The 13,145-nt window shown below is 39.9% G+C and overlaps 1 protein-coding gene across 1 annotated transcript; it reads left to right on the plus strand.

Annotated features, from left to right (window-relative positions):
* The first annotated feature begins 52 nt into the window (after window positions 1-52).
* On the plus strand, window positions 53-10,841 carry vkorc1l1 (vitamin K epoxide reductase complex, subunit 1L1). The gene is made up of 3 exons (XM_015014104.2): window positions 53-354; window positions 5,568-5,677; window positions 8,002-10,841. Exons 1-3 carry the CDS (start codon window positions 164-166, stop codon window positions 8,226-8,228), a joined length of 528 nt encoding a protein of 175 aa, XP_014869590.1. The 5' UTR covers window positions 53-163; the 3' UTR covers window positions 8,229-10,841.
* The last annotated feature ends 2,304 nt before the right edge of the window (window positions 10,842-13,145 follow it).

Consider the following 13,145-nt stretch of genomic DNA (forward strand, 5'->3'; position numbering starts at 1 on the left):
AAAAATACAAAACTACTCTCAGCCGTGTTGCTTGCCAAAAGCTAATTGGTAGCGGCCCGCCCCTCACGGTGTGGCGCGTCCTGACGCTTTTCCACGTCGCAGCTCTGCCTCATAGGCGAACCAGCTGCGTGTGTATGCGTGTCTCCAGCTAGGCCAGAGAGTGATGGCGGCGCCCGTCCTGAGAGTGTCCACCCCTCGGTGGGAAAGAATAGCCCGGCTTCTCGTCTGCCTGCTGGGCATACTCCTTTCTCTGTATGCGTTTCACGTCGAGAGGGAAAAGGCCCGGGACCCGACTTATGAGGCCATGTGCGACGTCAGCAGCTCCATCAGCTGCTCGAAAGTGTTCAGCTCCAGGTAATTTGAATTCAGCAAAGAGCGCCTTCTGTGGCGCTCAATGAAAGCTGGCTGCTATTGTGGCAATCTGGGAAGGGTTGCGCGCTTTAAACTGTCAAATGCACTCCGCTAATGTTTGACTGCTGCCTTGGACGGCAGAGGCTTGACTGTAAAACTGCCTTTTTTTACTGCAGGGATGCTGAAAGATATTTGCTAGGCAGAAAACCTCCAGAAAGAAGCTCCCTGCCTGTAGTTAATAAGCACAACATTAGCTATGTAGCTTGGCAAAGCTAACGTTGCTAACCGCTAGCAAACAGGCTACCCGTAAGTTACTTTTAGCCGGCTTTCTTTTAAGTGAATAACGACGGATAAATAATTTATGAATTGTAGTTTTCCAACATATTTAACCCAAACTTTATCTGCTTGGTGAGCGTAAAGAAGAGGTGGTTTGAGCTTATTGAAATGTTTGTATTGTTGGAGTACCCTTGACTAAAACTAGAATTTTTTGTGGTTCAGGCTTTTTAATATCGCTGTATTTCGTTAAATAGACGGCGCTCACTTATTCTATTGTCATTCGTCCCCAGCTATCAGTCTGACCCACGGGTGGAAGTGTTCACACTGGACAACTGCAGAAACGGAGAACAGTCTCTGAGCATAATCAGGCTGTGGTGCCAGTTACACGTACAGCCACAACTCAGCTGATAGTCTGCTGCTAACTGGACTTTGTGTTGTTTCTGATTGGTTTAGATTGTCTTTGACTGTTTGCTTCATTGTCCAATTTAGGATTACAGTCTTCAGGTTCAACATGAAGGGGTTTCTTTCCAAATTCTAAAAGAAATGCAACCTGTAAGGGGGAAATAAAAATCAGTTTTAGATGGAGTGGTTAAGATTTGAAAATACTAATAAAATTATTGTAAAACTTGCCAAGCCCAGTGTTTGGGTGCTAGTGCAGTCATTTATCCAGCAGTCTGTTGTTTTTCAGTTAAAAAATGTTCAAGGATGGCAGGAAATTTGAAAATATTACTTGACAATTATGCGCCATTGAAAGATTGAAGATTAATACCCGAACACCGACTATAAAGTCTTAAAAAATGCAAACATTTAAAAAAAACATTTAAATAAGTAATGCTTAACCTGGTGGGGACACAAGTAAAACCTGTTGGCCTACCAGGCATATAATACACTGAGGGAAACCCTGACTGATTTAAAAAAAAAAAAAAAAAATTTGAGAATCAAAACATGTTTAATTCTTCTCCCATTATCTGAAAATTGAAATATTCATTTCTGGAAATGGCTGTTTGGACAACATTAGCTTATTGTTAGCAATGTTGTCGTTAGCACAATATTTATTTTTTTGTGCTAAAATAAATACTGTTTTAGCGATAGTGCTTGGTTTCAGACTTGGCACATCACTGTCATTTTTGTCACTAATTAATGACTTCAGTTTCTGAAGTGACCTATATTCACTGATTAATTTAAGCTAGGGGTGTTCAAAGGGCCGCCATCCTGCACGTTTTAGTTCTCTCCCTGGTGGAGCAGCAACCTTTTCAGGTCTAACGAGCCATCATTTGATCCAGGTGTGTTGAACCAGGAAGAGAACTAAAACATGCAGGATGCCGGCCCTCCAGGACCGACTTTGGGCACCACTGATTTAAGAGTTTAAGTTTATGTGCCAAACTTGTTTTGTTTTTTTTTGTCAACCAAGTATCACTGTTTGATTCAGGATAATTTAATCCAGATTTGCAGGGAAACAATCCCCCACTTAAAAGCCAGATTTAGTCCCTGCCTACTCGGTTGTTTTCCAGAGCACACGCACAAATGACAAAACCCAGCTTGGCAGAATAAAAGGCCACAATGTCTCTGGAATGCAGACTGTTGAAGACTTGTTGCATATTTGTTTGATGAGTTGCATTAGTCTTGCCCTCTTCAAACCTGAAAAAATACCCAGCTGGAGGTATTTCCTTGTCAGCCAAACTTTCTCAGTGTGAATGCATAGTTCCCTTGGCATGGTTACCTCAAATGAATGAATATAAAAAAATATTGATGCCTTAACCTGCCTGTAAAATATACAAGCATTTGATGTACTTTCCAGGTGCTTATGAGATGGAATATTACTTTTTGTCATTTTACACTTATTAGAATAGCACTGGAAGTCTAGTAAGCTGACATTGGCCTGTTAAATTGTTGCCTTATCTACTATTCTGCAGGCAGCTGATTGACTGATGTGGCATTCACTGCTTGTAGTTTTTCAAATAAATATTATTTTTACCTTCAATAAAGTGATGGGTAACTTCCCTCTAGGGAAATTCCCTTGACTGTCCCTAACGCATAGCAAAATGTAATGTTTTTTTGTAAGCAAAGGACAAGTGTAGCCTTATTTCAGCCAGCCAGCAGTATGCAATCGAACTCCCCTAAAATCCTGCAAAAACTTCTGGTTTCTCCAGGAAGTATAGAATAGGAATGCTCTGATTGAAAATTTGAATATTTTTTTAAAAATGGCGGTATTTGTTGATTCTGGAAGTCTGCCCATGAATCACAGTAATTTACATAAGGGAATCTCTTCATCAGTGTTCTGTATTAAAGTGACTACCCATCAGGTGATGGTGTAAAACATGCTTTGTTCACAATAACAGGTTATTTTTCTTTTAATGGTAGAAATCTTTCAGTTCAATTACACGTATATTCAGTTTGATCTCAGCTATCAAACCATAGAGTAAGCTCAATTATTCAAAGTAGCTTAAAAAATTTTTTCAAGCAGATTGCATCGAAGCACCGACTTACAGAATTCACTCCTCCTGGACGAGCATGCAGAGCTTGTGGCGTTGACTTTACAGCAATCCCTTGTAATGAACATTCATGTAGCAACAGTGGAAAGGAGAAACTGCCTTTAACAGGAAGAAACCTCCAGCAGAACCAGAACTTGACCCAGGACAAGCAACCATCTGCAACAACCAACAAGTGGTCTGCCACAACTGATGGCCGCAGCACATTATTAAAACTAGCAAACTTGTGGCGCTGTAGTTTATTTTATACATTTTAAATTGCAGTTTTTAAATAAACTTTTATTCTACAAGTATTTCCTTGTCAGCTAAGCGATTTATAAAAAAAACTTGGCTTACAAGGAAATGCTTGTCAGCAATTCATACACCTGTCACAATGAATGGAACTGAAATAGCTGATGTAAACTGATGAGAGAAAATACAGGAACTGAGTTGTGGTGTTTAGCAATAAAAGAAGTGCTTTGAGGATTTGGCTTCTTAAACTTGCGTGTCACTCTAGTGGTACTCACTCATTTTGGTGCTAAAAGGCAAATATTAAGCAAAATAAGATTGAAATTCTAACCTGAGTGCCAATGAAATGCAAAGTTAAGAGTGGGCAACTTTTACGGACACACCCTTTGAAGTCGAATTTCTGACTTGTAAGGTTGAAGCTAAGTGCACTAGTGATTTTTTTTTTCTTTTCAATAAAATAAGTCAAGCTTATTTCAATAAATCAGTATCTACAGCCTCTGAATTCCATTACTGACTAATCGTAGGTAATCCCAACAATTATCAAAACGTTCTGGTTTTCTGACTAGCAGCTGATGTAAAACTCAGTTTGGCTGAATGCTGTTCTGATCACAGTTGAACTTATTTTAGCTACTTCTGATATTGGATTCAGATGGAAACTTAAGAGAAGTGTAATGGAGAATATTGTGAGAACCCCTGTGGAAACTGTGAATTTGGAAAGTGTTTGACTCTTAAGCTGCTGTGGCAAACGCCTCTGTAGAACAACAGAGGGAGAATGGGGAGTTTGATTCAAGTAATTTATAAACAGTAGTTTTGGGTAGAGGTGAAGTCTACTAGATGCTGGCATCATTGGACGTTTCAATGAGTTGTGCTGCTGCGTAAGGAGCCTTTTATCACCAAAGGTGTTGCTTTTGAGCATAATTTCTGGTTCAGAACAGTCATGATTCCATCCGCTTTGTTAAACTCGGATGTTGTTGGAGGAAATTGGCGTGCGGCACAATGTTTTGTAGCATTGAGTAACTTTGTGCTGTGTGAAGGACACAATGTCACCATGTGTTTACTATCGAACATCTTCTGAGTCAAACCCTGATTTGTGTGCCAGACATCTTAAATTTTAATGGAATCCTTATGAGAGTACACACACACACACACACACTCTTTCTGGTTGCCTGCATTTTTTTTTTTTTTCTAGAAACTTTTTCTGACTGCAGCTTTTACATAAAATATATCGCTACATGCATATATTTCCTAAAGTGCAACATCATAGTGTTCCTTTTGTAAATTGGAACACAGTGAAGCTAAAACGGACAGGTGTTTCTGTCTCAAATGGAAATTGTGTGTGTGTATATATATATATATATATATACACACACTGCTCAAATAAAGGGAACACTCAAATAACACATCCTAGATCTGAATGAAATATTCTCATTGAATACTTTGTTCTGTACAAAGTTGAATGTGCTGACAACAAAATCACACAAAAATCATCAATGGGAATCAAATTTATTAACCAATGGAGGCCTGGATTTGGAGCCACACACAAAATTAAAGTGAAATGTTCCCTTTATTTTTTTTGAGCAGTATATTTTTGTACAGTTTTGGCTTAATTACCTCTGAAGTTTCTCTTTTAACAAAATACCCCTTTTTTGGGTCTGTGTATCCAGGTTAACGATTAATCGATCACTAAACTAATTGGCAATTATCTAAGCAATCGATTAATTGTGACTTATCTGAATTGTTTCAGACCAAATTTAAATCGGTCACAAATGGACCTGGTGAACTCTAATGTGTAAGTTTTAATTCATGTGACAGTGACCATGAGTTGGTCAAATAGTCTTGGCTCATGTTTTAAAGATCAGAAAGCTTTCCAGGCTCAAGTTGGAAGCATGTTTTAGCACAGCTCTGCCTTGAAAAGCACATTGTTACTCAAAGGTATTCCAAGTTTTCCAGGAAGTGAGGTCTACCTGAAATTCCTTGAAAAGGAGGTGGAAAACCCCCCTTAAAGAAGAAAACAAGTTTAACTGCAGCATCAATAACGGGCCAACCACCGGTTAACAAACCACTAATTCTGTCCATTTTGCTCTCCAAGAATTCCAGGAAGTTGCATCATTCCCTGACTGCAAGGACATGTTTTATCATTGTTACCCACAGTGCTCAACTTTTTGTTGGATTTCCTGAAATAAAATTGTCCTCTTTGGTGGTGTTTTTTTTTTCCTGGTCTAGGTGGGGCCGAGGATTTGGACTCCTGGGCTCCATTTTTGGGAACGATAGTGCGCTGAACCAACCCAACAGTGTCTACGGGATACTCTTTTATGCCTTTCAGCTCTTACTAGGTAAGATGCAATTTTAGTTGACGCAAGCGCAGCAGATTCAGGAGACTTTTCCTCTCGCTTCAGGCACCGCCTCTGCTGAATCTCCCACCTTATGTTGCAGCTAAATTTGACCAAACTTGACCCAGATGCCCCCTGGAATAATATCAGACCACCATATGGAAATTATATTTGTCCTCTTAAATCTAGGGTATCTAATGAAATGATGGCAGCATCAAGTGGGTTGACCTCTAGAAGTAAACGTTGCTGTTGCTGAGCCATAATTCTGAACATTTCTCCTCATGTGCAGCTTGTTTGAACTTGAATGCTTCTTTGTCACAGACACCTTGTCCTCCCATCAGATGGGAGCTATGCTGGTAGACTCGCTCGGCAACCTGGGCTCGACGCCAAACAAGAGCTTCTTTTTTAAGCCATATCAGTTGCCTCATATGTGACTGAAACGACAGCAGCTCAGTTCAACCAAGAAACATGGGGAAACGCTGAAGGCTGCTTTGAAAACTTTGATTATTCCCATTTCCTTTGACCTGTCCAGAGAAACATATTAGCACCCCTCTAACTTTTTGTCATGCAACTACTATAAACTCCACTTTTTTTCCCCCCACTTCAGTAGTGGATAAGGGTGGGCAATTGTAATGACAATAAAAATGATTAAGAAATTTATTAAAACATTCCTATTTAAAAGAAGCCTCTTCAGGATGCTACTTAAAGAAGTGATTTAAATCATTAAATGGCTCATTTTTAAATTTCTGCCATTTGTTGTAGAAACGGTGCAGAAAATCGTAAAAATAACGTCTGTTTTTCTTCAAACATTAACTGAAGTTTATAGTGACACAATAAAAATTCTCATTGTGAAAATAAAGTTTTGTGATGTTTGGAAAAAATGATGCACGACTTTCATAAATATTAATCTGACAGTCTTGTGGGATATGTTTTAACCAGCTCTGCAGTAAAAACATATTTCCGTGTCTATTGAAAAGGAGAGCATTTGCAAACGGCAAGTAAGTATTGCCCACAGAGTTCTAATTAGATGGACGTCTGGGCTTTGACTACACCATTATTACAAAGGAATGTGCTAATAAACCCTTCCATTGTAGCCCTGTTGACATGTTTTCCTCTGGTGTTGCCCTGTTTTAGCTTCAGCCATTTTCCCACAAACACTGACCTGCTTCCCTGCCCCTGCTGAACAAAAAGCATCACTCCTTCATGTTTTCTACCTCAGATAGAAACCTTTAATTCTGGCCTCATCCTGTTGGCGCTGACTACGCCTCTGCACAAAAGTCTCACTATTTGTTTTGCTGTCTTTTTATTACCTTCCTTTGTGCCGTTGCGACCTTGTGGCAACACTTTAAAAACGATCCATAAACGGCTCCATCTCTTATCACTTCTGTAAACGGTGTGATGCTTTGTGACGTCGACGTTCTTCTGCATATCGCATTGGGTACATAAACTGTTCAAGCAGAAGTCTGAACGACCACGCAAAAAAAAATCAGATTTCATCAAAAGCAGTGACGATTGAGCATCAAGATCTGCTGTAAGAATGTAGCTTAGCCAAGCTTTGAGGCCTCTGGAACAGCTGGATTTTTACTGAAGTCAAGTCACATTTATTTCGGTCTGATTGCTTGCTCTGGATTTTATTTAGGGGAATCTGATTAAAGTGGGTTGAGTGCACTCCACGCTTTTAAAATTCACAATTAAGTCTATCATATGAGCTTACAATAATCCTCATTGGTCAAGAATATGTTTACATATTAAACCTTGTGAATCCAGAATGTGCAAAGTGCAGCTTTAAACGCCGATCATGTCAGTGAATGAGACGCTGTGCTGCTCCAAACAGTTATGGACCTCAGTGTTGATCAGAACACATAACGGTGGTCATTTCAGGGATAAGTAGCAAAATACCCTAAATGTCAGCTCATTTTTATTTAATTATTAAGGCTTACTTTGTTCATACCCGCTAATATTGTCTTCTCATTCAGTAATCGATGAATCATGAATAATCTGAATTGCTTCAGCCCCAACACGGACCCTTCAGGTTTAGGTGGATTCTTGTGTGAATTGAACAGAACCAGTAATTCCCAGCTGTTGCAATGCCCAGAGGACACCCAGACTTCAAAGTCTGTGACCATGCTTCATGTGACAACACAATATGACCAGTCTGCTAAGCTGTAAAAGGTGAATGTCATCACGAGGAGGCGCTCAGTACAAAAGGAGAACTGTCTGAAGCCCGATGCCTCGGCGGAAAGCGCAGACTCATCAGCTTTGGTTTCTTTCTTTTTCTTTTCTGTCCCTCTCTGCTCAGCTAAGCTTCTGTTTGTTTCTTGCCGCAGGAATGACCGTCAGCGCAATGGCTGCCCTTTTCCTCATGACGACGTCCATCTTGTCGGTGGTGGGTTCGCTCTACCTGGGCTACATCCTCTACTTTGTCCTAAAGGACTTCTGTGTCATCTGCATCACCACATATGCGCTGAACTTCATTCTGTTTATCCTCAACTACAAGCGACTGGTTTACTTGAATGAGGCCTGGAAGCAGCAGCTTCAGGTCAAGCAGGACTGAGCTGCCGAGAGGAGGCACGAATTCAAAGTCAAAAAGAAAAAAAGAAAAGCAACCTGATGACGACAAAATATAAAAAAAAAGGAAAACGTAACGCAACCTCTGAACTTTTGACTTGCCACCAGGAGACCTTGCTTCCAAACGATGTTTATTCTGCTGTGTGTTCAAAAAAAAAAATGAAGAAATTTAACTTAAATGTTGGGCCTGACATCTCAATATTGATTGCAAACACTGAAGGATTTGTAAGTGAAAGATGGCTTTTGTCCCTTTGAATCCCCCCCTTCCCCTCCATTTAACCTTTCACTTATGGGCTCAGCTGTCTGCGTGTGGGTTTGGGTGGAAAACACAACGCTGCTGAGGTGGAAGTACCCGCACAAGACGCACCAACGGAGGACAGCTCTGGTCTGAACAAAAAAACGAATCGCAGACTGGAAAAAGTGGAGACGGGACATTAAACGGTGAAATTGACAGATCATCTGTACTCGGAGCTGAGCAAAAGTCCCAAAGTCGAAACAAAACGCCCATTTGGTTACAGTGCAAGTCTGCAGATGAGGTTTCTACAGCAGGTTGAGAAGAGGATGATGCAACGATTACCATTTATAAAGGATTTGTTTTTTTTTTCCTTCCATGTTTACACTTTGTAGTACATTTCTGTTTGTTTTTTTTTTTATGAGGACCACTAAAATAAAACATGGGACAATGTGAGATACTGTGTGTAGATCAGTCAGATTTTTTTTTTTTTTTTTTTTTTTGCAATTCTGTAAATAGCTGCTGAGCAATACACCGGGCTAGATCGTGGCATAAATGACAAAACCCCAACCAATAAAAGCTTAAACGGTAAGACGACAGATCTGTAAGGTCGGGGTGGATGAGTCCGAGGATGCGCTCGGGACTTCTTCCTGCTCCGTAACAGCCTGGTCAGGCTTGCAGTTCAGACAGCTGTCTTCGTTTTAGACGTGGAAGTAATTGCATCAGAAACAGATCTGCAGGTTTCTTCTCACAATTTGCTCTAAGGCACCCTCACTCTTATTTTATTTTTGTTGTGTGAAAAGCATTCCTGACCACCACACAAGTGGGATTCTTTGAGACTTATGTGCCTAAAGGAGTGTTAAGGTGAATTACCTTTTTGTTTTTGTTAAACATTTTAGTTTTGGGGGAAATTGGGAGGGAGTTGATGTCAACACCAATTTTTCCTCATTGTTTTATCGTCACAGGGGACATTTTGTTCTTGTAAATGAAGAGCCTTGGCATGGGCCGGTGTGGGACTCCTGGTAAAACCACAGTATCACAAATTTCAGTGTTTATGAAGCAGAATATGATCCCTTTTTTTGCAGCCCCTGGTTTTTTTTTAGAGTAACAATGCTATTAAACAAGCTGGTGCTAGCTGGGGAATCAGTCAGCCTATTTGCAGTTGGCTTCCAAACAGAAATGCCATTTGTAGTTTGCCAACTTGTAAGAAATGAGCAGTGTTAAGCAGTAGTTTATAGGCAGAGCTACTTTAGTACACTTTCAGCCTGCTGGCTGGCAGTGTGTCGCAACAGTTGCAAACAGCCAAGGAAAACTGGTCAACTAAACGCATTTTTTGGTTTGAGTTGAGGTAGGCTAGCATTAGCTGGTTAGTCAGGCTGCCTGCTCAGGTAGCTCACTAATCTCTCCTTCAAAAAAGTTCCCAACAACCCAATTTTTAACCCTCCATGCAACACTCAAGAGGAGTGTGCCAGATGTCACGGTTGGACAGTGGGGGGGGGGGCTGTCCTGTCAGACCGTCAATTCCCAAAACCACACAAACTGGTAAAAACACTCTGTGGGATAAATAATTGGACCCAGTCTCTTAAGACCATGTTAGGGTTAAGGTAGCTGACTGGCTTTGTTCAGCAGCATGTGTGGGAGGGGAAGCGTTGCATTTTTTTCCTACGCTCTATGGCGTCTTTGACGCCATCTCTTTCTTTGCCATCTCATTAAAAGGACCTGAATCAGGAACACTACACCAATATATTTTTATTTTTTTAAAGTACCTTGATCCCGGTAACCGGTCCATGCCTGGAAGATACCGCTGAAGTGTTTTCTCCCTCTCGTCTCACAAAGTAGCAATAGGCTGCTACACTGTGACCGTCTGCGCATGGGGCGGAATGGCCCACTGGCAGAGGTGACTTCAGCCTCGCGATTGCACTAAAAATCGCCTGGCTTTCGCATACGGTTGGTGGGGTGTTGGTTGAACGGTCACAGGAAAAACAAAAACTAGTGCACTGTTGATGTGAACTGCACATGTGAACCAAGGAGTTAGATTTAAAGAACTAAATGTTGCGTTTAAGCCATATGTGGATTGTTTTGTTTTTTTTGTCCTGATGAGACAACCAAGTCCCTCACTGTTTTAAATCGCACCGAGTTTTATATCTAACATAGTCGGGTGAAAGCAGAACTAGACTGCTCTATGGAGAAAGCAGATGTAGCTTCTAGAGATTCATTTTTCTTCCATCCAGAGGTCTTTTTTTTTTTTCCCTCTTCACATGGCCACAACACAGTCTTACACTTTCAAAGATCTGTAACAGTCACTGTAATAAATGTAATGGTGTGATTCATCTGTGGTAATAAACCATCTCGCCTATGGTTCCCTTAGTACGATTTGCATCCTTCCTGTTGTAAATGAAGGGAGTGTTGAGGTGCTGATTAATGTCGAGCCGTGCTTTCAGTGACATGCTTCTAGAGACGAATTGTGAAATCATTGAAGTAATGAATCTATCCTGGCATGTTGTGACCTGTGCCCCTGCTTGTTTCGGTTTATTGTTGACCATTTTCCGAGGCAAACGCAATGTTTTAGCCCCAATTATTTTCCCCCTTTACATTCCAGGCACACATTCTTTTCTCTGCAGACCATAATCCTGTCAGTACTTATGAAAAAGGCATGAGTTGCTCTGGATTTCTCATGGTATAAGCTGATGTAAAAAGGCCACAATATCAGTACTTATACCAAGATTTTCACAAACAATATGTAACAATTTTAAACAGAAAAGCAATGATTATTAGTTTTAATATAATTTAATCAGTTGTCTTGTGCTGTTTTGACAAGTATGGAAGGATTTTTATCCTTTCTCTAAGTAAGGATGAATATTTAAGTATTTAATGTTGGGAATTTCTGGATTTTATTGCTCATTCCATTTTTAGTTATTACAAATTCTGGAAAAATAAAGTTACATGGATTTACTTTTATGTGACATCGGGTTTGTGACATTTTGAGGATTTTTTTTCCTGCTTTTTTATTGCCAGATGAAACTCATTCAAATATAAAAAGAGCAATTTCACCAAATTTTTTTGGGCCTCTACCAGCTTTTTTTTAAAAACCAGACCAACATTTGTGATTAAAGTTAATCTTAGAATTGAAAATGCTTCACTTTTTTTCCAATATTTTTCTGAAATTATGGTTTTACTATTTACACAAACTGATTTTAAAATATTTAAATTCAGGATCATTCAGTCCAGACTTTTCAGTATTATGCATTTTTAACTGTCTAGATGCCATAAAAATAGTGAAATAGCCCTTTATCACACTGCCAATTCACCGTGTTTCATGATCGCTGAGGGGTAAAAACGGAGCATATAAATTAACTAATGGGCGATGATGATATGAAAAATCTGCAAAATAACTGAAATGTAAATGTCATGGGAACCCTGAGTAATTATTTCGAAACAAACTCAAGTAAAAATACTTCATCAAATATTGGAAGAAAAACAAGATATTAGCTGGATTACTACACGGGCTAGCTGCTCTGCTAGCTAGCCTGACGTTAGCTGCTGAACAGACATACGACGCCAACTGTGTTGTAAAGTCTAAGAATATAATTGTTAGTTTCCACATGAGTGCTTGTGTTACTTTGCAAGTGGAAACTGTTTCAAACTGACAAATTAATCTTTTCTCTTTCGTTCTTATCTAGCACAGCTGGTTAAGCTAACTAACGGTGCGCCTCAACAGGTGCGGGAGGGGAAATTGATGCGGGAGAAACATTCAATCTGGCACATTCTGTGGTATCATTAAAAGGCATTTAAAGTATAAGAATGGTGCAACATCAAATTTTAACATAATGTAATTATGCCTTTTTAAACCTGAACAGTGATAACCAGCCTATGTCAGCTTCTGAGTATTTAATTTTGCATTGTACCAGTCTGGGTGGGACTCCTTATGGTCTATATGTAGCTTTTTTATGTCATGTAGAAAAGAATGGGAACCAGTAGCTGCTTGACATCTGTTTGGTTTTCGTTGCCCATTTTGGAAACATTGTACGTAAAACCAATATCCATCTTCATAAGGAATGAGCTTATAAAAAGTATGGCTTTTTATTTTTCTCAACACAAAACAAACTGACATTAAGCTGCCAGGCTCTTCCTGGAACTAAACTTGGGCCTGGTCGTGTTTACATAGACCAGGCTGTGCTAAGTGTGGAGCCACTCATGCGAGCCTTCTTACACTAATTCTTAAAAGTGACTTTGAGGAAAACACAGTTAGGAATGTTGGGCATAAAGGATCACTTTGTTGTTGGATTATTTGATGTGAGAGCGATCAATTTTCCATTCTTATTAATATTTATTTAGGCCTAGAGGTATAACTGCCATTTTAGTTGCATCACTAATGCCAACAAAAGTGCCTTCTGTTTGATCACCCGGCCTCGAGCCAAAGACGAGCAACAGTAACAGCCTTGTAAGAAGAAGTGCACCAGGCACTTCTGCTTGCCTTCCTAAGGATGGGATCACAGAAATTGGAAATTCCCAAAGATTTAACATCCAGTAACGTTGCAGTGCAGAAATGTGTTCACCAATTGCCAGACGGAAGACCCTGTCAAACCACTGTCGTTCATTGTTTTATTGTTCCTAAACCCCACCATGTAATTCTCCTCTTTTTGTCTAGATAAGAATGGTTTGTTTCAAAAC

This window comes from Poecilia mexicana, unplaced genomic scaffold (assembly GCF_051168715.1).
Source record: "Poecilia mexicana isolate PSO_F unplaced genomic scaffold, ASM5116871v1 scaffold_14, whole genome shotgun sequence".
NCBI lineage: Eukaryota > Metazoa > Chordata > Actinopteri > Cyprinodontiformes > Poeciliidae > Poecilia > Poecilia mexicana.

Bases quoted from the DNA above. Each gene is read 5' to 3' on its own strand.
- vkorc1l1 (XM_015014104.2), top strand. From the start codon at position 164: ATGGCGGCGCCCGTCCTGAGAGTGTCCACCCCTCGGTGGGAAAGAATA. The intron at 355-5,567 runs GTAATTTGAATT...TTCCTGGTCTAG, and splicing joins TCGAAAGTGTTCAGCTCCAG to GTGGGGCCGAGGATTTGGAC. The intron at 5,678-8,001 runs GTAAGATGCAAT...TTCTTGCCGCAG, and splicing joins TGCCTTTCAGCTCTTACTAG to GAATGACCGTCAGCGCAATG.